The following is a 24,594-nucleotide window of genomic DNA, read 5'->3' as shown; positions in this document are numbered from 1 at the left end:
CCTTGCATGCCCCAACAGCCCTGGCTTGTCACCGAGCCAGAAAGACTAAAGGTTTTGTTCTCTCTGAACACTGGAGCTTTGTCCCGGCGGTGGAGCAGCAGCAGCAGCAGCAGCACCGCCTGCCCTTGGCACATACACAAACACACCCCCACGATTACGAAAGAGGTGGAGTTTATCCTCTACTGTCAGCGTGCCAGCTACAGGAGGCGGCCAGGAAAAGGGCATTTCCAGGAGTAGCGTCTTTGCCATCTTGGAGGAAAGGAGCTTTCTCCGGAACAGGAGAAAGAGGCCGGGCGTTTGCAGCAGGTCTGCAGCTGATTTATCGGCTCCCCAAGGGGCAAGCAGAACTGCCACCTTGGAGAGATCCTTTCCACCTCCTGCCTGGTCCTAAGAAGTGAAGGGAGGCAGTGGGGAACTCTGCCAGGCCTAGCGAGAGAAAAACCTCGCCCCCTGCTCCATACCTATTGCTGGGGGTTTTGTGGAAGAGAATCACACACACACCCCAGGACAACTTCTGCTCTCTGCCTAGAGTGTGCTTTGGACCATGGGCAATGGCATGAACAAGGTATGACTAATGATGTGTAGAGGAAACTTTATCTGTGAATGCGATTGGGCAAAGCTGCTACGGAGTGTACCTTTGTGGCTGGCAAGGCCTGATGGGGGTTCTAGGCTGTGGAGGGCACCAGCCTGGGGGGCAAGGCTGAGAAAGAGGGTTTGTTTCAAGCAGGGGAGGGGGGGAGGGACGGACAAGGGCTGCCCAAGTATTTATTTACTTATTTGAATGTTTTAAATAGTTGTTTTTAACTGTGATTTTTAAACAGATAATTTTATTATTTTTGTAAACCACTTTGAGATTTTGTACGTAAGGGGTTTATAAATCTTGGGAAATGGAATAAACAAGTATAGCTGGGGTCTGTCTCTTACCAGCCCCTGTCAGGGATGATAAGAGTTCAGCAATATCCATAGGGCCACCAGCTACAAGTCCCAGAGAGGTTTCACAAAGCTTTTAATTTATTGGAAGCCACCCAAAGTGACAGGGGTCACCCAGTCAGATGAGCGGCTTATTATTATTATTATTATTATTATTATTGCCACAATGAACCTCCTCTGATTTAAGGGACACACCCCAGCCCCCAGGGTGGGACCCAGACATTTTTGCCACTTGAGAGGGAGGACAAAATGGTCACCCCCTCCCCACAGCAGACACAGATGCCAGCTGGACTAGCAGTTGGATCTTTGAATTTGACACACCTAGCGATGCTGCAGCTCTCTCCCGCCACGTGATTAGAGGGGGAAACCCTCAAAGCGATTCACAAAGAGAATGAAACAATAAACTTATCAGCAGAAACAGTCAAAAGATAAAAACAGCAATAAACTAAAGGTAGATTAAAACATACACCTTCATGTCTGCGTAGGCTTAGCTAAGCAAGAATGTTTTTATCAGGCACTGGAAAGAGTGCAGAGTAGGTGCCTGATTGGTGTCATGAGGCAGGGAGTTTCAAAGTGTAGGCAGAATTAATTTATTAAAAATAATAATAAAAATTAAATAATAATACATTTTATTTATACCCAGCCCTCCCAGGCCAGAGCTGGGCTCAGGGCGGCTAACACCAGTAAAATTACAGTAAAAACATAATGGGAGGGGGGGTACCAATTTAAAATACAGGTTAAAATGCAGCCTCATTTTAAAAGTAGCCCATAGATCAAAACCATAAGGGGAGGGAAACATAAGGGTCAGGCTGAGTCCAAACCAAAGGCCAGGCGGAACAGCTCTGTCTTGCAGGCCCTGCGGAAAGATGTCAAGTCCCGCAGGGCCCTAGTCTCTTGTGACAGAGCGTTCCACCAGATCGGGGCCACAGCCGAAAAGGCCCTGGCACTAGTTGAGACCAATCTAACCACCTTGCAACCTGGGACCTCCAAAATGTTGTCATTTGTGGACATTAAGGTCCTCCGCGGGGTATACCGGGAGAGGCAGTCCCGTAGGTACGTGGTCTTAGGTGGTGGCTATAACAGCACCTGTTTACACATTAGTTTGGGGGAGGGCACAGTAGGCTGTGTCGCCTGCACAGCTCTGCCCCCCAGAAAGACAATTGCCAGGGGGCTTGGGGGGGCAGCTAGGGGCTGCAGCTGTGATCCCCTCACATTGTCCAATGGTGGGGCTGGGACCAGCAACTGCTCTACTGATACAAAGTTACCAGTGCACAGGTGACGGTAGCAAGGATGTGTGGAAAGGTTACAGGCAGCTCACAAGCCCAAACTGCTCACCAGGTGTCTTTTGCCACTGTTTCCTTCAGGGGGGAGGGGGCTGTTGATGGCTGCTGGCCAGCAATGCCTCTGAATGCCAGCAGTTGGAAACTGCAGGAGCAGAGAATCCTGCGTGCCAGTTTCCCACAGGCAGCTGCTCAGCCAGCCACCGTGAGAACAGGATGATGGAGAGGTCAAAGAGCACTCCCAACGTACAGAGGTTCCTTTTTGTGCTTCTGTCTAAAGCAGGCAACCACCTGCACCCACAACCACCCAGCTTGCCAACCATCTGAAAGGGAGGGTGAAACGGATTATAGAGATGAGGTGGAGCGGCTGACAGAGTGGTGCAGAGCTAAGAACTTGCTCATAAATACAAGGAAGACAAAGGAGCTTGTGGTGGACTTCAGGAGACAGAAGAGCAATGTCCAGCCACTTTTGATTGATGGGGTCTGTGTGGAGAGGGTAGCAACGTTCAGATTTTTGGGCATTGAATTACAAGAGGATCTGTCCTGGAGTGTCAACACAAGGGGGCTTGTGAAGAAGGCACAGCAGAGACTGTACTTTTTGAGAATACTAAGGAAAAACCATCTTCCGCAGAAACTGCTGCTTGCCTTCTATCACTGTGCCATTGAGAGCATGCTCACTTATGGCTTATGTGTGTGGTACGGAAGCTGTACTACCCAGGACAGGATGGGGTTGTGCAGAGTTGTTAAGGCAGCAGAGAGCATTGTTGGCTGCCCACTCTCCACCTTAGAGCAGATTTATGCCACAAGGTGCCATAGGAAGGCACTGGACATAGTAAAAGATCCATCACATCCTGGTCACTGTCTCTTTGAGCTCCTGCCGTTGGGACGGAGATACAAGACGATGAAGACAAGAACGAGCCATCTTAAGAACAGCTTCTTCTCCAGAGCGATCTCGGCCCTGAATGGGAAGCCCGGACTTTGAAAGTCATCTAATCTCCCTTGCTGTATTATACTGTATTGTTTAATTAGTGTTTTTATGGAGCAGTCAAGTAATTTCGTTGTCCCCGAGAGGAGGCAATGACAATAAAGATATTATTATTATTATTATTATTATTATTATTATTATTATTATTATTATCTCTGTCTTGAGAATGCGACAGAATTCTGCCTCCGTTGCAGAACTAAACTAGTTCAACGGATATGTCTTCCTGCTCTCCAGGAAGCTGACATCCCACAAGGAGCCTTAGTGGGGTGATTCCACAGTCCTTCCTCCCAGGATTCATTGAGAACGGGTATAATAATAATAATAATAATAATAATAATAATAATAATAAATTTATTATTTATACACCGCCCATCTGGCTATGTTTCCCCAGCCACTCTGGGCGGCTTCCAACAGAATATTAAAATACAATAACCTCTTAAGCATTAAAAGCTTCCCTAAGCAGGGCTGCCTTCAGATATCTTCTAAAAGTCTGGTAGTTATTCTTCTCTTTGACATCTGGTGGGAGGGCGTTCCACAGGGCGGGCGCCACCACTGAGAAGGCCCCTTGCCTGGTTCCCTGTAGCTTTGCTTCTCGCAAGGAGGGAACCGCCAGAAGGCCCTCGGCGCTGGACTCAGTGTCCGGGCAGAACAATGGGGGTGGAGACGCTCCTTCAGGTATACTGGACCGAGGCCATTTAGGGCTTTAAAGCTCAGCACCAACACTTTGAATTGTGCTCGGAAACGTACTGGGAGCCAGTGTAGGTCTTTCAAGACATGTGTTATATGGTCTCGGCGGCCACTCCCAGTTACGAGTCTATCTGCCGCATTCTGGATTTGTTGTAGTTTCTGGGTCACCTTCAAAGGTAGCCCCACGTAGAGCGCATTGCAGTGGTCCAAGCGGGAGATAACTAGAGCATGCACCACTCTGGTGAGACAGTCTGTGGGCAGGTATGAAACCAATATAGCTTTGAGGTTTCCCTATTCATTTCCCCTTAATGCCATTATTGGCCAAGAGGAATAGATGGTGTTATAGATGACTCTTTTCTTCAAAGAGGTGCTGGAGCTTACAGAATAGGGGGCACATGGTGCCTATTTTGTATGCTGTAGTGCAGGGGTGGGAAACCATTTCTGTAAGCTAGATCCTATCCTCCTGGACCTGATTTGAATGGTGGGTGAGGCTGCTCCTTTACCAACCACCTGGTGTCACAATGTCAAGCTACTTTGTGCTTTGACGTCCCAAAATTGGGACGTCGAAGGGCCGCCCACAGCTTGCAAAGGATCCTGCAGTGTGCTTCGGCGTTCGCTGCCCATCACTGGTGGTCTTGGTCTGTGGTCAGTGGTGATGGAGGTAGCAACTGTGGCAGGTTTGCAAAGGGGCATTGGCCAAACCCAGCCAACACAAGGAAATCAGAATTATTCCAGCGGAGCTGATAGGAGGCTCCTGATTTCTCAGATCTTTCATCCCCCCCCCCACCTCCTAAGAGCTTGCCAGTCCCTGCAGCTTTCCTCAAATCTCAGTTCAGCACTTTGGCAGCATAGCAAACAGAGATGCATATCTGTCAACCGTCCCTTATTTGGCGAGAAACTCCCTTATCCCCGCTGCTGTCCCTTATTGATGATGTCCCTTAAATTTCCCGGGTTTCAAAGGAAGCAGCTCCTCTCCCTCCCTCCCTGCCGGCCAGGGAGGAGGGAGGTGCCAACTGTGTTGCTTGGCTGTGTTGCTCACCCAATAAGGAGTCTAAGAACGACTGGGAGGTGGCGCTTGCATGCCTTGTGCTGATCAAATCGGCCGCGTTGCCTGGGGACTCGCCTTTGCTCAGCGCTTCCCAGTGGAGAGGTGACGGTGGTTTTCCTTGCTGTATCCCCTTTGCTGGGTTGCTGCGCTGTGGGAACCACCGCTTGAGGCTTCGTTTGGCTGCTGGCTGGGCTTTCTGCCTTTGGCTGGGAGGGGCTCAGAAGTTGAACATACCTGTGCTATGAAAATCCCTTCTTTTGGCTGCTGTTCCCTTACTTCTGAGGCTGCTGGTCCCTTATTTTCAAATCTGTAAGTTGACAGCTATGCAGAGATGTGTGAAACCAACAGCCCTGGAGAGATCAGGTTCCTTTGAACCACAGAGAAAGGAAAAGGAAGAGTCATGTGTACTTGTGTTTCAGGGCACTCACACACTGAATGAAGCCCCACAGAGCCTGAATGTTGTCAGAGTTGCCACATCCAGCGCATCCCAGGCACTGAAATTTCAGGGCTCAAATCTGAGACTTAAGGGCGGGTTCTGGCAATGTCACAGGGGTGGCCCCTGGAGACGGAAGTTAATTGGGACAGGGGAGGGGAGGAACGCAGGACACCCCCCCCCCCAGTGTCTATCCTATATTTTGCAGCCAGCTCCTGCTAGGCTAAAGCTTCAAAGTTGCATGCAAAGTTAATAAGTTTCTTTTCAAATTAAAAGCACACTTGCTGACACGGATGTTCAAGTCCTTCACCAGCCACCTGGAGAGGGCCAGGCTAACCTGAACTTCAGGTCGGACCCGAAGGTCTGGCAACCCTAGTCAGAATTCAGAGAAACCTCCAACTGCCTGGGGAAAGCCTCTGTACCATGAAAAGAAATAAAAAGAATATGAAGAAGAAGAAGTTGTTCTGTGTTTGCACCGCTTCACTTTGCCTATGGGCACTGTAATTTACCCATCACAGAGCTACAGTTCCCAGCACCCTTAACAAACTATCGCCCCAGGAGTCCATAGGGGAAGTCATGTGCTTTAAATGTTTATGGTACAAGAGATGAGTCTTCCTATGTTTTGGCTCATCTTACTCCCCCCCTTTTTCCCCTCCTTCTCCCCCCCTTTTTCCTTTTCCTTTCCTTTTGCCCCCATCCTTCTTCTTCTTTCCTTCTTCTTTTTTCCTTTCCCATAATGGCTTATGTTTTATGCCATGTACTTTGATATTTTGTGTAGTTTTTTTTAGCTTTTTTCATTATTATTATTATTACTATTAAGGAATTTTCTTTTGTCATTTTGGTTGTCTATATTTATGTGTATTTGTTTAAAGCAAAATAAAAATATTTAAATTAATAAATGTTTATGGCGCGCACTCAGAGCCCTTCCCTTGCAAGCAGAAACTCCTGCCAGAAATCCTTCAGAGCTGCTGCAACTGACAGCGACTTTCCTTTTTGTGTCCAACAGATTCTCCCTGGGCTTTTCCTCGGCAACTTCATAGGTGAGTCGTCTGAGAAATGGGCGTGCTGCAGATCCTGGGAGGAATAATAGAGGCCTGTGTTTCTTTTGGATTCTGCTGTGAACCTTGGCGGGGATCCTGTGCCTGTCTTGGCCTAATCAATGCCTGGCAGGCCCAAAGAGGCCAGCTGCGGCTTTCCCTGTGGCTGCATTTTCAGGGCGGGGAAGACTTCGCCATTTGCATCTCTGCCTGGCCTTTGAAACATGCTGGGGCAGCAGGGAGAGAAGCAAATACTTATTCTGGATTGGTGTTTTCTTTAGCGTGTCAGCAGGAAAAACTGCTGAGTAAAATGTTAGACAGATAATAGAATCATGGAATTTTAGAGTTGGGAGGGACCCTGTGGGTCATCTAGTCCAACCCCCGGCAATGTAGTCGTGTCCAACTCTTCATGACCCCCTGGACCAGAGCATGCCAGGCACTCCTGTCTTCCACTGCCTCCGGCAGTTTGGTCAGACTCATGCTGGTAGCTTCGAGAACACTGTCTAACCATCTCGTCCTCTGTTGTCCCCTTCTCCTTGCGCCCTCCATCTTTCCCAACATCAGGGTCTTTTCCAGGGAGTCTTCTCTTCTCATGAGGTGGCCAAAGTATTGGAGTCTCAGCTTCAGGATCTGTCCTTCCAGTGAGCACTCAGGGCTGATTTCCTTAAGAATGGATAGGTTTGATCTTCTTGCAGTCCATGGGACTCTCAACTGTCTCCTCCAGCACCAGAATTCAAAAGCATCAATTCTTCGGCGATCAGACTTCTTTATGGTCCAGCTTTCACTTCCATACCTCACTGCTGGGAAAACCATAGCTTTTACTATACGGACCTTTGTCGCGGCAAGGTGATGTCTCTGCTTTTTAAGATGCTGTCTAGGTTTGTCGTTGCTTTTCTCGCAAGAAGCAGGCGTCTTTTAATTTCGTGGCTGCTGTCACCATCTGCAGTGATCATGGAGCCCAAGAAAGTAAAATCTCTCACTGCCTCCATTTCCTCCCCTTCTATTTGCCAGGAGGTGATGGGACCAGTTGCCATGATCTTCATTTTGGTTCTCTTAAATAAGGCTATGTTTAAAACTTGTCGTTGAGGCTTTTATACCTTTTTTGTCAACTCAAGGAAGCGTTTCAGCCCTGCTCTTGAGTTCGTTTGATATCACTTAAAATCATTTAAGGTTTATAATTTCCTTATTTCCTTTTGAGGAAACTGATTAGTTCAGTTAAACGAGTTTTGTAGCCGGCATCTCATTAAGTCTTTGTTTAATTCTAGGTTAACTTTTCCTTAAATTTTTTGGTTTTTGTTATTTACGTAATTGAATTCTGTAGTCGATTACTTCTCGTTTCGCAATTTGTTAGTCAGTTTTGCCAGTTCTGCATAGTTCATCAATTTCTCTAGCCACTGTTCTTTTGTTGGGATTTCCTCATTCTTCCATCCTTGTGCTATCAAGACTCTTGCCGCCATTGTCGCATACATAAATAAATTCTTTATTTTCCTTGGCAGGTCTTTTCCTACAATCCCTAACAAAAATGCTTCTGTTTTTTTTTACAAATGTTAATTTAAACATTTTCTTCAACTCATTATATATCATTTCCCTTTTTTTTATTATTTCTCTACATTCCCACCACATATGGTAAAAGGTCCTGTCTTTTTCTTTACACTTCCAGCATACGTTTGATCCGGTTTTATACATTCTTGCAATCTGTACTGGTGTTATATACCATCTATACATCACTTTCATATAATTTTCTTTCAGAAGAGAACAGTTTGTAAATTTTAAATCTATTCTCCATATATTATGTCCTATATCTTGTGCCCATTTGATCATGATCATTTGATCATTTCACCTCCTCAACTTTTGTTTCCCATTCTAGCAGAATACTATATGCACCTTTCAGAATCTCCTTGCTTGTCCTTTGAATCCATTGCTTCAGGTCCTGCCCTTTAGAGCAGCAGAAAAACAAGCTTTCTCCATCTTCCATGCAACAGCCTTCCAGATATCTGAAGATGTCTATCATATCAGCTCTCGGTCTTCAGATGGCCAACCGTCATGGATGCTTTAGATGAGATTCCTGTGTTGCGGGGGTTAGACTACAGGATTCTTGGGGTCCCTTCCAATTCTATGATTCTGTCATTCTACTCTGCAGGCTAAACATACCCAGCTTCCTCAGCCGTTCCTGCTAAGGCTTGTCTTCCTTCATCATCTTGGTCACCCTCCGCTGCCCACCTTCCAGCTTTTCAATATCCCCATTGTCTCATGTTAGGGCTTATCCACACTTATGTCTCACTCTTTCTAGCAGATGCCTGCGCTTTTTAGTGCTCCGTGTCCAAGCTTTTGCCTGAAATTTCCCCACAAAACCCGCTCTTTAAAGCTGCATCGGAGCAAACGTCAGTTCAGGTTTTCCACGGACTTTAGTTTGCACCAATTGGGCTTTAAAGAGCAGGTTTTTGTGGGGAAAGTTCCGGAGCAAAAAAAAAAAGTGTGTTCAGACCATGCCTGGAAAGAGCGGAGGAAAGCAAAGTTTGGATAAGCCCTTAAATACAGTGCTATTTTTCTAGAAAAAGAGGTGCTGGACTTCACTGTGAATATCTCCCTTGTTCTCTTAGAATGGCAATGGTGTCCACTTGAGAGGCCTGCCTAAACATAACTGCATGTTTAATGCTCTGAGATTATTTCTGGCAAAAGCAATAGATGGCCATTGTTCAGAGGAGGTGTGGGGATATTTGGACTTCTACTTGGAAGGGACCCTGAGGGTCATCTAGTCTAACCCACTGCAATTCAGGAATCTTTTGCCCAACGTGGGGCTCAAACCCACGACCCTGAGATGAAGAATCTCATGCTCTACAGACTGTGCTATCCCTCAGGTGTTGCTGGACTGCAGCTCACATCGTCCCTGAGCATGAACGGGTTTAGAGGTTGCAATGAATGTTCTCCTTGTTTCAGGACCCAAGAATTTGTTAGACTGAGCATTTGTCCTTTTGCTGTTGTCTGGCAGTGAAGCGAGGGCACATGATTTCAGCATGCGATTCTGCATATTCTGGTTTACCAGGCGATCAGCAGTTTGTGCATTCACATCCCTAAGTTGCTTGGGTAATAAATAAGGGCGACTGAAACAATCGCACTGTGTTCCTCCTCCTCTTTCTCCTAGATGCCAAAGACTTCGACCAGCTGAGCAGGCACAATATCACCCACATCGTCTCCATCCATGAATCTGCACAGCCATATATTCCGGTATGAGTGAGTTGGGTTTTTATTGGAGGCAGGGAGGGGGTTTCAGTGCGCTACTCTGAGGCAATGCGAGGCAGTGGCCTCCGACAGTGGATTTTGGACATCACTGGGGGTGGTAAAGCAGCAGGCAGATCTAATCCTTGGGTCCTAATCCGCTGGAAATTCCGCCTCCTTTGGGAGCTATATAAAGGTAAAGGGACCCCTGACCATTAGGTCCAGTCGTGTCCGACTCTGGGGTTGCAGCGCTCATCTCGCTTTACTGGCCGAGGGAGCTGGCGTACAGCTTCCGGGTCATGTGGCCAGCAGGACTAAGCCACTTCTGGCAAAACCAGAACAGCGCACGGAAACGCCGTTTACCTTCCCGCCAGAGCGGTACCTGTTTATCTACTTGCACTTTGATGTGCTTTCAAACTGCTAGGTTGGCAGGAGCAGGGACCGAGCAACAGGAGCTCACCCCGTCGTGGGGATTCGAACCGCCGACCTTCTGATCGGCAAGTCAGTTTAACCCACAGCGCCACCCGCATCCCATGGGAGCTGTATGGGAGCACACTATTGAGATCAAACAGGGACGTTCCCTGTACTCTTTTTGGCACCTGCTAAAAACATTCTTATTTAGACAAGCCTAAAGTTTAGAATTTGGGGTGCGGGTGGTCTAAACCACAGAGCCTAGGGCTTGTGGATCAGAAGGTTGGCAGTTCAAATCCCCGCGACGGGTTCAGCTCCCGTTGTTCGGTCCCTGCTCCTGCCAACCTAGCAGTTCAAAAGCACGTCAAAGTGCAAGTAGATAAATAAGTACCGCTCTGGCGGGAAGGTAAACGGTGTTTCCGTGCACTGCTCTGGTTCGCCAGAAGCGGCTTAGTCATGCTGGCCACATGACCCAGAAGCTGTATGCCAGCTCCCTTGGCCAATAAAGCGAGATGAGCCTCAGAAGGTGATCTCAGGGTCCGGGTCGGGTCATATGGAAAGAGGCAGTCCTTGGGATATCGCGGTCCTGGGCCGTTTAAGGCTTTATAGGTCAAAACCAGCACTTTGAGTTGGGCCCAGAAAGCAACTGGAAACCTGGCTGCCGAACCCACATATAATGCACTGCAGTAATCTAACCTAAAGGTTATAGATACACTCTCTCACACACATGTAAATGTTTTTTTAAAAAAACAAGGTTAAACATATATATTAAAGGTAAAGGTAAAGGTACCCCTGCCCGAATGGGCCAGTCTTGACAGACTCTGGGGTTTGTGCGCCCATCTCACATCTATAGGCCGGGGGCCAGCGCTGTCCGAAGACACTTCCGGGTCACGTGGCCAGTGTGACAAAGCTGCATCTGGCGAGCCAGCGCAGCACACGGAACGCCGTTTACCTTCCCGCTGGTAAGCGGTACCTATTTATCTAGTTGCACCCGGGGGTGCTTTCAAACTGCTAGGTTGGCAGGCGCTGGGACCGAGCAGCGGGAGCGCACCCCGCCGCGGGGATTCGAACCGCCGACCTTTCGATCGGCAAGCCCTAGGCGCTGAGGCTTTTACCCACAGCGCCACCCGCGTCCCAAAACATATATATTAGTCCCCTTTATTTACAAATAAAGGGACCCTGTGCTTCCTAGAATATTTGAGTGTTTGGCCATGGCAAAATAAGAGGTAATCAAGTGACAATGGACATGTCTGCACATAACAATAAGTCCAGCCACAAAAATTTGCTGGCTCCTTTCTGGAGAGTAGAGCACAGTGACTTTTGCTCCTCTCTGGTCCTTTTAGCTAAGAGTGGCATGACAGCCAGGCCAAGGTTCGGCTCGGCGTGTTGTCCAAACAGGAGGTGTGCTTAAACTCCTTCCTCAGTCAGTCGGTAGTCAACCTGTGAGGATCCAGGGAGAGGCACCATCTTTCCGCCTATGTTTCGCTTCCAGAGATGAAACTTGAGACCCTGTTTGATGCTCCTACTTCAAACCCTGGAATGGAAGCAATGCGTTCATCTCCCAGAGGCCTCTTGGGCTTTTCGTGCGCGACACCAAGCCTTTCTGATCTGCTGCAGCAAAAGCGGTTGAACAGATACATAGCAAAAAAAGGAAGAGGGCATGAGATTCTTAATCTCAGGTCAGGGTTGTTGTGGGTTCAAGATCTATGTTGGGCAAAAGATTCCTGCAATGCAGGGGGTTGGACTAGATGACCCTCGGGTCCCAACTCTAGGGTTCTGTGTTTTTTTCCTTAGCACTATGCAAAAAGCCTAGAATGACATGGGCACCCCCTAGTGGGAAATTCTGTCCTCATTGGCAAATGCTCCCCTAAGGAGATCTGCATGGGAGTTTCAGCCATCACTCTCTGAGCTCTGATTTCCGGCTCATTATTATCCTGCTACTTTTGAGTAGCTGTGGGTTAAACCACAGAGCCTAGGGCTTGCCGATCAGAAGATCAGCGGTTCAAATCCCCGCAACGGGGTGAGCTCCCGTTGCTTGGTCCCTGCTCCTGCCAACCTAGCAGTTCGAAAGCACGTCAAAGTGCAAGTAGATAAATAGGTACCGCTCTGGCGGAAAGGTAAACGGCGTTTCTGTGCGCTGCTCTGGTTCGCCAGAAGCGGCTTAGTCATGCTGGCCACATGACCCAGAAGCTGTACGCCGGCTCCCTTGGCCAAGAAAGCAAAATGAGCGCTGCAACCCCAGAGTCGGTCACGACTGGACCTAATGGTAGGGGTCCCTTTACCTTTAAAGCTTAGAATTTGGGATGCGGGTGGTGCTGTGGTCTAAACCACAGAGCCTAGGGCTCAGAAGGTCGGTGGTTCGAATTGCCGCGACGGGTTGAGCTACCGTTGTTCGGTCCCAGCTTCTGCCAACCTAGCAGTTCGAAAGCGCGTCAAAGTGCAAGTAGTTAAATAGGTACCGCTCTGGCGGGAAGGTAAATGGCATTTCCGTGTGCTGCTCTGGTTCGCCAGAAGCGGCTTAGTGGCCACATGACCCAGAAGCTGTCTGTGGACAAACGCCGGCTCCCTTGGCCTATAGAGCAAGATGAGCGTGCAACCCCAGAGTCATCCGTGACTGGACCTAACGGTCAGGGGTACAATTTCCTTTTACCTTTAAAGTTTAGAAAGTTGGTGTGAGTTTTAATCTGCATTTCAAGGAAAGAGAGCCCACAACCTCCTGAGGGAGACGGTCCCAGCTTACCATCAGAAAGTTCTTCCTGCTGTTTAGCCGGAATCTCCTTTCATGTAACATGAATCCTTTGGTCTAGGTTTTAACCTCGAGAGCAGAAAACAAGCTTGTTCCCTCTTGCATGTGGCAGCCCTTCAGATATTTGCAGATGGCTATCATATCTCCTCTCAGTCTCCTCTTACCCAGGCTCAATCCAGCTGCTAGGGCTGGAGTTATAGCATGCGGTAAAGTTTCTGCCTTGAAAGCAGAAAGGTCCCAAATTCATTTCCCGGAATCTCCAGACAGATTCCCTGTCTGAAATCCTCTTAGGAATTTTAAATGATGATATTCCAAAGATAAAACTAAATTTTTCTTATACGCAACGTCTGCAGCAAGAATCCTGGTGGCTAAGTATTGGAAAGGGAATCAGCTACCCACTAGGGGAGAGTGGTTATGTAAGCTTTCAGAATATTCAGAATTAGCCAGATTGACAGATATAATAAGACAAAAACCAAAAAGTGAAATGAAAAAGGAATGGGAGTGCCTAAATGAATACCTTAAAAGCCAAGGTTCGAGGACAGAAATCTGGCTGTGTCTGGAATAACCTTGGAAAGTGAAAGGATAAGAAAGAGGGGTTTATATCTAGATGCTAGGATAGAGACGATAAGGAAAACAGGAAGACACAATGAGAGGTAAAGGAGGTGCTGTGGGATTGGTGGAAGTCAATGTTTGTTTTTCTTTTAGTGTTTATATTATTATTTTGTAAGATTTGGATATATATTTTTGTATGCTTGTTTTTGTGCATTGTTATTTTTCATGTTGCTGTTGTTGTGTGGAGAATACTAATAAAATTAATAATTAAAAGGGGGGGGAATCCTAGAGAGCTTCTGCCAGTCGGTGTAGACAATATAGAGTCAAGTGGACCAATGATCTGACTTTGTATAACTCAACTTCTGCTGATTCTGTGTTCCTCTACCATGGATCTATGGCCACTCCCAATCAGCCTTACAAGAAAAAAGAAAGAACAGTTAAATAGGGCAGAAGGAGATCTGGGGTGCAATGCAAAAGACCCAAAGTTTAACTCGCCTTAGATCACCACCTGCTCCGCACAGCGAGATATAAAGAAAATGTTTGGAATTCCTCCTGAACTCAGCCCAGATACAAGGGAACCTAGGAAACTGTCTTTTAATGAGTCAAGTCATTGGTCTATTCAGGTCAGTATTGTCTGCACGGACTGGCAGCAGCTCCCCAGACTTTCAGGGAGGGGACTTTCCCAGTCCTACCTGGAGATGCCTTGGGGGATTGAACCCGGGGCTTTATGGCAGGCGCTGCACCTGTTGAACTGCTGCCTTTCCTCCTGGGAGCCTCATCTCAGTCATTGGCTGTTTGTTTTTCCAGGGAATCATCTACCTCCGCATTGCTCTGCCAGACACACCAGAGGCCAACATGTAAGTAACGGTAATAATAATAATAATAATAATAATAATAATAATAATAATAATGTTACTATAATAATGTCACCAGCCACTCTGGGCAGCGTCCAGCACATGTAAAACATAATAGAACATCAGACATTTAAAAACTTCCCTAAACAGATCTCTTCTAAAAGTTGTATAGTTACTTATCTCCTTGACATCTGATGGGAGGGTGTTCCTCAGGGAGGGCACCACTGTTGAGAGAAGAAGGGGAGAAATAGTGTTTCAGAAAACGAATTAATAAACTGAAACTGAATCCTGATGAGACAGAAGTCAGAGATGTTGGGAATCTGGGCTGGGGTCTGCCACACGTTTTGCACAATCGCGGCCAGGCTTGTGTTCTCTCCTCCGCCACCAATTGCAAAACTGAAACTGGTGCACTGAGGAACGCGCATGTTAACACACCGCAGACCTGTCGCTCAGCCACGTGCAGAGTCCCAGTAAACACGATCACTTATATAATCCCATGGCCTGGAGGAAGATCTCGACGGTATCGCTTCACTCCAGTCCTGCAACTTTTGAGTTTGCGCAAGAAGCAAAAACCAGGTCAGGAAGTTTTGGTTCTGTTTTGACTGAAAGTGAAGCTTCAAGCTGAAACGCTTCAGCTCCAAGCCTTGAGGGAAGGAGAGGGGCAGAGAAGTTCCATGTGGGGTGATGGGGCATAGTAAGAGTTATTTTTTGAGAGCTTGTTGTTGTTTAGTTGTTTAGTTGTTTAGTTGTTTAGTCATTTAGTCGTGTCCGACTCGTCGTGACCCCATGGACAAGAGCACGCCAGGCAGTCCTATTTCCACTGCCTCCCGCAGTTTGGTCAGACTCATGTGTCCAGTTCTGGGCACCACAGTTCAAGAAGGACACTGACAAACTGGAACGTGTCCAGAGGAGGGCAACCAAAATGGTCAAAGGCCTGGAAACGATGCCTTATGGGGAACGGCTAAGGGAGCTGGGCATGTTTAGCCTGGAGAAGAGGAGCTTAAGGGGTGATATGATAGCCATGTTCAAATATAGAAAAGGATGTCGCATAGAGGAGGGAGAAAGGTTGTTTTCTGCTGCTCCAGAGAAGCGGACACGGAGCAATGGATCCAAACTACAAGAAAGAAGATTCCCCCTAAACATTAGGAAGAACTTCCTGACAGTAAGAGCTGTTCGACAGTGGAATTTGCTGCCAAGGAGTGTGGTGGAGTCTCCTACTTTGGAGGTCTTTAAGCAGAGGCTTGATAACCATATGTCAGGAGTGCTCTGATGGTGTTTCCTGCTTGGCAGGGGGTTGGACTCGATGGCCCTTGTGGTCTCTTCCAACTCTATGATTCTATGATTCTATGTTCGTAGCTTCGAGAACACTGTCCCACCATCTCGTCCTCCGTCGTCCCCTTCTCCTTGTGCCCCCAATCTTTCCCAACATCAGGGTCTTTTCCAGGGAGTCTTTTCTTCTCTTGGAGCCTCAGCTTCAGGATCTGTCCTTCCAGTGAGCACTCAGGGCTGATTTCCTTTAGAATGGATAGGTTTGCAGTCCATGGGATGCCAAGAGTTTCCTCCAGCACCATAATTCAAAAGTATCCATTCTTCGGCAATCAGCCTTCTTGATGGTCCAGCTCTCACATCACTACTGGGAAAACCATAGCTTGAACTTTTGAGAACTAGTCAGAGTTATTCCTGCACTGCAGGAAGTTGGACTAGATGATCCATGGGGACAAGTCTCTGATTCTATTCCATCCCATGGTCTTTTGGGGCTAAGGTTGTGCAGAGTCTGCTCTTGAAATCTGGCTCCCTGGCACTGAACCCTGTTTTGGCTTTGTTTTCGTCCTTCCAGCAAGAAGCACTTCAAGAAATGCATCCATTTCATCCATTCCTGTCGCCTGCATGGAGGGAACTGCCTCGTTCACTGGTATGTAGACTTTTTTTAGGGTTGTTTCACTCGGCTGTTGTGGGATTTCTGGCGGGGGGCACCTGGGGGGTCCCTGGGAGAAACAGGACGCCTGCACAGCCTACTATGATCTGCCTGATGTTGCTGGACTACAACTCCCATCATCCCTGGGCACTGGGTTATGTTGGCTGGGGCTGATGGGAGTTGGAGTCCAACTCAGCACTTTCTGCTCTTTTTGAAATGTTTGGCAAATGGGAATAATAGCCATCCTTTGAAATGGACACTTCTCCAGATTTTGCACATTTCAGCGATGTGTACTAAAATTGCACATACAGTAAATGGTGCATATAACTGCATATATTAGTGAAAAAATATAATGCAAGAATGCATATTGGGAAATTTTATTTGCAAAAAAAAAATGCATGTTGGGGAAAATTGCATTTAAAAACTGCATATAAGAAGAATTTGCATTAAAATGCTGGAGAATTTCCATGAGGATTTAAAAAAAAATTAAAGAAAGAATTACAGTCATACGTCAGGTTAGAGATGATTCAGGTTGCGTTTTTTTGGGTTACGGACCCGCCGAAACCCGGAAGTGCTGGAACGGGTTACTTCTGGGTTTCAGTGGTCGCGCATGTGCAGATGCGCTAAATTGCACTTTGCGCATGCGCTCTGAATCGCAACCTGTGGGTGCGCAGATGCAGCGCTGCAGGCTGCAAATGCTGTGGGTTGCGAACGTGCATCCCACATGGATCATATTCACAACCCGAGCGTCCACTGTACAAACCGATATGGAAATGTAACTTGTCCCAAAAGATGAGAAAGCAAAATTGATGTTTTTGCTCGCCTGGAAGGCGCCAAGAGGATGAAGGCTGCTGGGGGGGGGCAGGTAACAGAGCCATTCTGTCTTGCCCCCCCCTGCAGCACATGTACAGGTCCTTGCCCTTCTGTTTCCCTGCCCCCCCCCCTTTCTGTCCCACTGGGTCTCTTCCTATGTTCTTCAGAAAGGGTGTCCCTCACCATTTGCCTTCCTGTCACACTGAGCCATATCCCCGCCAGGGATCCTCTAGTGTTGCCTCGAGGTCCAGGGTTTTTCTAGAAGTGAGGTTCATGCTCCATGATTTTTGGTTGGCAAGGAAAAATACAGTGGTACCTCGCAAGACGAATGCCTCGCAAGACGAAAAACGCACAAGACGAAAGAGTTTTCCGTCTTTTGAGTCGTTCCGCAAGACGAATTTCCCTATGGGCTTGCTTCGCAAGACGAAACGTCTTGCGAGTTCTTGTGAGTTTGTTTCCTTTTTCTTAAAGCCGCTAAGCCGCTAATAGCCGTGCTTCGCAAGACGAAAAAAACGCAAGAAGAAGAGACTCGCAGAACGGATTAATTTCGTCTTGCGAGGCACCACTGTAGGTTTAAAAAGCCTGGACGCCAAGATCCAGGCTTTAGGGAAATACTCTTTGACCAGAGAACCCCAGCAGAGATTTAAAATCTCAAATCATGCAGCAAGTGTGGAAATCTAGGCTGTCAGACCATTAAAATATGTGACTTCCAAGACAGTCCCCTCTTCCCCCATCGTAGGAAAAGACCAGACGTTTGGTAAGTTAAAAACGGTTTACTTACAAACTCTCCAAAGGTCAGATTCATGTGCTTTCCCACACAGCAGTCAGAAAACACAGGTGAAAAAACTTGGCTTTGTTACAGTGGTGAAAGTCCCTAAATTATTGGTATAGGAACGCAAGGATGGCTTGTAAGAGACATGCGGCTGAGCTGCAGCAACCAGCTTAGCCTCTTCACACGCTGAGCTTCTCAGGTAGATGGGAAGGAGAACAACAGGCTTGATTACTTTCCTCCCAAGGAGTGGGGGAGTAACCTAGCTAAGCCTGGCAGGACACCTGACTCTATGGCTTTAACCCCTTCATGCATTGATCAGACTTAAGCATGTTGGTTCTACGAAGTTGGTTGTCCCCCAGTAACAACCCCACGAGAAGGTCCCAAGCGTGGCTTCGCGTTTGTTGGTGGGTGGGAATGCATGCAGAGGGCCTTGCGACAGGCCAGGAGGGGAGGCAGAGGTTTCTGATGGCTTCTCCGTCTGCCTCCAGCCTCGCAGGGATCTCCCGCAGCACCACCATCGTCCTTGCGTATGTCATGGCCGTGACACAGCTGAACTGGCAGGACGCCCTGGAGGCCGTCAAGGCAGCCCGGCCCGTCGCCAACCCCAACCCGGGTTTCCGTCAGCAGCTGGAGGAGTACGGCGGCAGCCGGTCTGTGAAGAAGGTGAGAGCAGGAGACACGTGTGATGTGGTGTGCCTGCGAAGGGTTTGGGCATAGCCAGAGACGGTTTAACATTTGGATACTGCGTTAATCTTTATATTTTGAGGTTTAGCACCTGTCATTTTCACATACCCTGGGATCCTATAGAATGGTGGTCCAGTCATGCCATCAATCCTTCTGATGCAGTTTGCCTGTTGCCTCGTCAAGCTCTTAATGCATCTTGCATCTGACTTGGTGCTGTCTGTGCTGATTGGCAGGTGGCGGTGATGGGAGGGGTGAGAATACAGTGGTACCTTGGTTCTCAAACTTAATCCATTCTGGATATCTGTTCCAAAACCAAAGCGTTCCAAAACCAAGAAAGTAAAGCAGAACTGATTAATCCGTTCCATACTTTTAAAAACAACCCCTAAAACAGCAATTTAACATGAATTTACTATCTAACGAGACCATTCATCCATAAAATGAAAGCAATAACCAATGTACTGTACTATAAAATAAATAAAACAATATGGTAGATGATAAAAATCAAAATTATTATTTTTTCCTTACCTGCACTGATGATAGTCATTGTTTGGATGGGGGGGGGGGCTTTTATCCATTTCTGCAGTCACTCAATCAATCAATAAGTAGCTGAACTGGGATCTACACAGTCACAAAAACAAGTTAACTGATATTGGATTTTGTATAAGTTTATATGTATATATGTATAATACCAATAAAAATTTATCAGCAAAAAAAACAAAACAAAAACAAGTTAACTGAAAAAGCCTAAAAACAAAACAACGCTAAATAAGTAGCAAAAACAAAAGCACCAAATATAAGCTCCAAATATCACCTTAGAGCACTGCAATCGGAAACGGATGGCTTGAATTAGAATGGGGCAACGCAAATTGGCAGCACAACAGGAAACGCAGGGGGATGCAAATTAGCAGCGCAACAGGAAACACAGCACACTCAGCTTCTGAAAAAATGTTCGGAAACCAGAACACCAACAGCGTTCAGGTTCCAAGTTGCTCATGAACTAACCTGTTCAGAAATCAAGGTACCACTGTACAGAGCGCAGCGAATAGGAGCCCAGCATTTGAGTCAGGCTCAAGGAGTCCAGGTCAGGGGTTTCTCCCAGGTGAACCTGGACATACTGCCAGGGATTTAACCTGGCACCTTCTGCATGCAAAGCTACCAGGTGTTCTACCTCTGCGCTGCGACCTTTCCCTTAAGACATAGGAACCTGCTTCGTACCAGGTCAGATCATAGCTCCATCCAGCCGACTGGCTCCCTGGGCACTCAAGTGGTGTCTCTGCCCTTCATGTCGGGGATTTGAACCTGGAACCTTGCGTGTGCCAAGCAGGCGCTGTGCCACCGGCCTGCATCCCGCTGAATGGGCAAGGACAGCCTTATGCTGGGGAAGGGCATGTTTGAAATAAAGGATTCTGAGCGGGAGACGGAAATAGGATGCTTGCAATCATCAGCTTTTTGTCTTGCGTGCTGGAGACAGAAAAAGACAGATGACAGGGGTGGACAGCGGTCCGGTTCACGCTTGTTTACAAAGTTTGCATGATGATGTCATATCTCTGACTTGTCATTACGCAAAGCCCTCGCCTCTCAGTCTCTGCAATGTTGGTGGCCGTTGTCGATGTTGTCGTTCTTCCAGCTTTTATTATAGAGCCATGACTGATGGGTGTGCTTATTTATTGTCAATAATAATAATAATTTTTTAATTCATATTCTGCCCATCTGACTGGGCTGCCCCAGCCGCTCTGGGCAGCTTCCATCAAAATACAAAAACATAATAAAACATCAAACCTTTAAAAATTCCTTATACAGGGCTGCCTAAAGTCAGATAGTTGTTTATTTCCTTGACATCTGAAGGGATGTCGGTTTTGGACTTAGTTGGTCTCTAAGGTGCTACTAGACAATTTTTTAAAAAAATTATATGTATTTCTACTGCATCAGATCAACTCGGCTACCAACCTGAATCTGAAGGGAGGGTGTTCCACAGGGAGGGCGCCACCACTGAGAAGGCCCTCTGCCTGGTTCTCTGTAGCTTCACTTCTTGCAATGAGGGAACCTCCAGAAGGCCCTCAGAGTTGGACTGCTTACGTTTGTAACCCACCTTTCTTTTTTCAAGGTGGCACAGATGGGGTTCCCTTGTGGTCACCTATACAATGCCAGGCGATACCCGGGGATTAACTGGCATGTGTTCCAAGATTACCTTCTGTTATGTACTGAGTTGAATAGGATCCAAATTGCAGCAGTCTGATTGGTCCTAGAACAATAGGCTCCAAAATGCAGCAGTCTGATTGGTCCTAGAACAATGCAGCAGTATGATTGGTCAGCAGGAGCCACCCAATCCAGCTCCAGATAGAAGTGAATCCACAACCTGATTGGCCTACAGAAGAATTCCGGAACTAGCCAGTCATGTGAGGCCCATTGTGTAAATAATGTATATAAAGCAGATACTTTGAGGGGACTTCCATTCCCTCACCACTATGAGCTGAATAGAGAGCATGAAATCCACTCTCGACTCTGAGTATATTTCAGCTTTGTAGTCATAAGGGCTAGTAAATTGCTGGGCTTTTTCGAAAGGCTAATTCTATGTTTGCATGGTGTAATTGTAATTGCAAGAATCCTCACTGCCCTCTTTTTTGCAAGACATGCATCTGTGGCCGGAATGGCAAAGGGAGTCTTGCAAACTGTCCTGTTTTTAAATAGGTTTTTATTTTTATTAGTATTGTTTTACTACTCTGTTGTTTGCTGGCCCCGGTTCCTTTGGGAGGAACGCTCACCACCCTTGCCCCTTTTTCTCGTTGACAGATCCACCGGAGACTTGAGCGCAAGTATGGAGCATCGCCTTTTAGTGACGAAGAGGACATCAGAGCCCTGCTCCCACCTGGGAAAAGGCACCTGGTCCCCAGGAGAGAGGGGGCTCCGCAGACCCTGGTGCCAAAGGAGAGAGGAGCCAAGCATACGGACCCCTTTCTGCTGCGGATGAAGCAGACCTTCTCCTGTTTCCCTGGGTGTTTGAAATGACCCCTCTTCCAGGCGTTTTTTTTTTGGGGGGAAAGCACAGAAGCTTAGCACATCGGACTGGTCGGAGTCAAGACCTGGCAAGGGCTGTTCCAATCTCCTTGCATCACGAAATACGCTCGGCTGAGAAACCGGCAGCACCCACGAGTAGCTACCCAGATCCATGTGGTCCACCCACCTCAGTCCCTTCCGCTCGCTGAAACGGAGGAAGCTGTTAGGAGAGCAGGCCCCAAGGGACTTCTCTGCAGGTTCAGATGGTAAAAAATGCCAGGCACAGAGGTCGCCAGCTCCAGTGTCCGGCTGAGGAGAAAGAGCCAGGGCTTCCCAGAAACAGATGATTCTTTAGGGGATGTTTTTTTCCCATTGCACGGGGTTCAACTAGATGACCCTTTAGGATCTCTTCCGACCCTACATTTCTATGATTCTATTATCCCAAGGAAGGTCCGTATAGCTAAAGCCATGGTTTTCCCAGTAGTGATGTATGGAAGTGAGAGCTGGATCATAAAGAAGGCTGATCGCCGAATTATTGATGCTTTTGAATTATGGTGCTGGAGGAGACTCTTGAGAGTCCCATGGATTGCAAGAAGATCAAACCTATCCATTCTTAAGGAAATCAGCCCTGAGTGCTCACTGGAAGGACAGATCCTGAAGCTGAGGCTCCAAGACTTTGGCCACCTCATGAGGAGAGAAGACTTCTGTTGGGGAAGATGGAGGGCACAAGGAGAAGGGGACGACAGAGGATGAGATGGTTGGACAGTGTTCTCGAAGCTACCAGCATGAGTTTGACCAAACTGCGGGAGGCAGTGGAAGACAGGAGTGCCTGGCGTGCTCTGGTCCAGGGGGTCACAAAGAGTCAGACACGACTAAATGACTAAACAACAAATTATCCCGAGGAAGAACAATTCAGGGACTTCAGCCGTTCCAGAAATCACAACCAAGTGGTTGCCTTTTTCTTTATTTTTTAGCCAAATGGAGGCGGTTCTTGCACAACAAGTGGCTTCCTGGCCCAGATGGCGCGCCAGGTCTCTCAGTTGTGAGTGTAGGTGGGTGCGATCGAGAGAAGCGAAAATAGCAGGATGGAGTGGAACAAAGCAGTCGTTCGTAGATGAGCAGAGACGCCAACAGTTGGACCGAAGGAAGGATTTTGGCCGGCGCGGTTTGTCCCGTTGCTCCCAGACGACGATGAGAGAAGCTGCGCTTTGCCAAAATTCTCTTCTGCACAACTACTATTGCAGCAGGAGCACAGAGGGCCTTTGCAAACCCTTCCTTTACCGAATGAACGTTACACCCTGTGGCCTCTTTCCCGACAGCGCAGGAAGCTGGCTGCCAGCGATAAACAGAGGTGGGTGGGTTTTCTCTCCCCCCTCCCCGCCCTTTGACCTAAGCCTGCCCTCTGCTGCGCTCTTAGACCAAACAGCTTTCCAGACTGAGGAGGAGAGTCAGAGCTGGCACAATCCCCCAGGCCAGAGAGCTGATGCGCTGTGATTATTTCCTGCCCGCCAGCTGGGGGAATGTAAGCTTTCAAAAGGCTTCTTAGCGAAGGTCCTTCCGTTTGGCAGAATGCAAAAAGGCAGGCGTCGCATCATCACCGCCATCATCATCACCGTCCCCAGCGGGACAGAAATGATGAATTTGCCAGCGACTCAGCAGTCCAAATTGCACTCCCCATGGGAGCGATCGTAAAGGATACGCCGCACTAATGATCAGGGTAAAAAATGATGCTGTTCATGCCTTGCAATGCAGCCACACACACACACACACACACACACACACACCAACCCCACCAGCCTGCTAAGCCCCATTCTCTCAGGCTGCTAAATCCCTTCCTGTGCACTGGGGGCTGGGGGACCCCCCAAAGCAGATCTCGCTGGGCAGGGGGGCTGCAAGGGGGCGCAGAGGAAGGAGAAGTCACATCAGCACGCAGGCAGAAGTTTGCTTGCTCAACATCAGATATTTGTGGCCACAACATCAAGACAGCTTTTTTCTGTGCTCACCCAGATCTCCTCCTCCGCCTCCTTTTTAACATTGCAACTTAGGAAAAGTTCTGGGAAACTTGAAGGCTTGCTTCCTATTGTGACACTTCGCTGGGTCCTAATAAAGGCAAGCCCCAGTTGTGGATGTTGGAATTTTTTCTTAAGGGCTGGCAAACTTCCTTTAATTTTTGTTTAGCGGAGAGATTGATATTGCACACACACACACACACACATGGATGAGTATGGGTAGAGTTCGGGAACAGTTTCTTCAGGCATTTGTTATCCCAGGGATAACCAAACAGTTATACCTTTCTAGTAATAATAATAAATTAAATAAAACATACATAAGTATTTAAAAACAATGTTCTGTGTTTATTTATTTGACGTGGAGGGGAACGACATTGTGTTATATGTTTGCATATATGCAAACAGAGACCTCACCCTAGAAACCCTCATGTTCTCTTCGCATGTGTGCACAAAAGCACATTATTATTATTAAAATTGATATATTGCCCTTCATTCAAAGGGTATTTTGTGTTTTACAACATAAAAACACTAAATACCTAACATAATACTATTACTAATAAAATAACCCTGACAGACACATTTAAAAGAGCATCAATTGTTTAATCAGCCAGAGGCCTGGGAGAAGAGGAATGTTTTTGCCTGGTGGAGCCTAATGATGGCGCCATGTGAGCCTCCCTGGGGAGAGCATTCCACAAACGGGGAGCTACCACTGAAAAGGCCCTGTTCCCATGTTGCCACCCTCCAGAGCTCTCGTGGAGGAGGCACACGAAGAAGGGCCTCAGAAGATGATCTCCGGGTCGGGTCATATGGAAAGAGGCAGTCCTTGGGATATTGCGGTCCTGGGCCGTTTAAGGCTTTATAGGTCAAAACCAGCACTTTGAGTTGGGCCCAGAAAGCAGCTGGAAACCTGGCTGCCGAATTCTGTACCAGCTGAAGTTTCCGAACCACTTTCAGAGGCAGCCCCACATATAATGCACTGCAGCAATCTAACCTAAAGGTTATAGATACACTCTCTCACACACATGTAAATGTTTTTAAAAAAACAAGGTTAAACATATATATTAGTCCCCTTTATTTACAAATAAAGGGACCCTGTGCTTCCTAGAATATTTGAGTGTTTGGCCATGGCAAAATAAGAGGCAATCAAGTGACAATGGACATGTCTGCACTTAACAATAAGTCCAGCCACAAAAATTTGCTGGCTCCTTTCTGGAGAGTAGAGCACAGT

At 47.4% G+C, this 24,594-nt stretch overlaps 1 protein-coding gene across 1 annotated transcript; it reads left to right on the top strand.

Annotated features, from left to right (window-relative positions):
* Positions 1 to 23,701, top strand: DUSP15 (dual specificity phosphatase 15). The gene is made up of 8 exons (XM_082226530.1): positions 1 to 565; positions 6,370 to 6,403; positions 9,543 to 9,625; positions 14,133 to 14,182; positions 16,017 to 16,091; positions 18,168 to 18,342; positions 21,154 to 21,807; positions 22,264 to 23,701. Exons 1-7 carry the CDS (start codon positions 545 to 547, stop codon positions 21,367 to 21,369), a joined length of 654 nt encoding a protein of 217 aa, XP_082082656.1. The 5' UTR covers positions 1 to 544; the 3' UTR covers positions 21,370 to 21,807; positions 22,264 to 23,701.
* The last annotated feature ends 893 nt before the right edge of the window (positions 23,702 to 24,594 follow it).

This window comes from Podarcis vaucheri (genome assembly GCF_965113315.1).
Source record: "Podarcis vaucheri genome assembly, chromosome: 6".
NCBI classification, from domain to species: Eukaryota; Metazoa; Chordata; class Lepidosauria; order Squamata; family Lacertidae; genus Podarcis; species Podarcis vaucheri.
The sequence above is the reverse complement of the archived record's forward strand: the minus strand, read 5'-3'. Positions and strand labels throughout refer to the sequence as shown.

Coding starts and splice junctions, on each gene's coding strand:
- DUSP15 (XM_082226530.1), top strand. CDS start 545: ATGGGCAATGGCATGAACAAG. Junction 9,626..14,132: donor CTGCACAGCCATATATTCCG/GTATGAGTGAGT, acceptor TTGTTTTTCCAG/GGAATCATCTACCTCCGCAT. Junction 18,343..21,153: donor GCAGCCGGTCTGTGAAGAAG/GTGAGAGCAGGA, acceptor TCTCGTTGACAG/ATCCACCGGAGACTTGAGCG.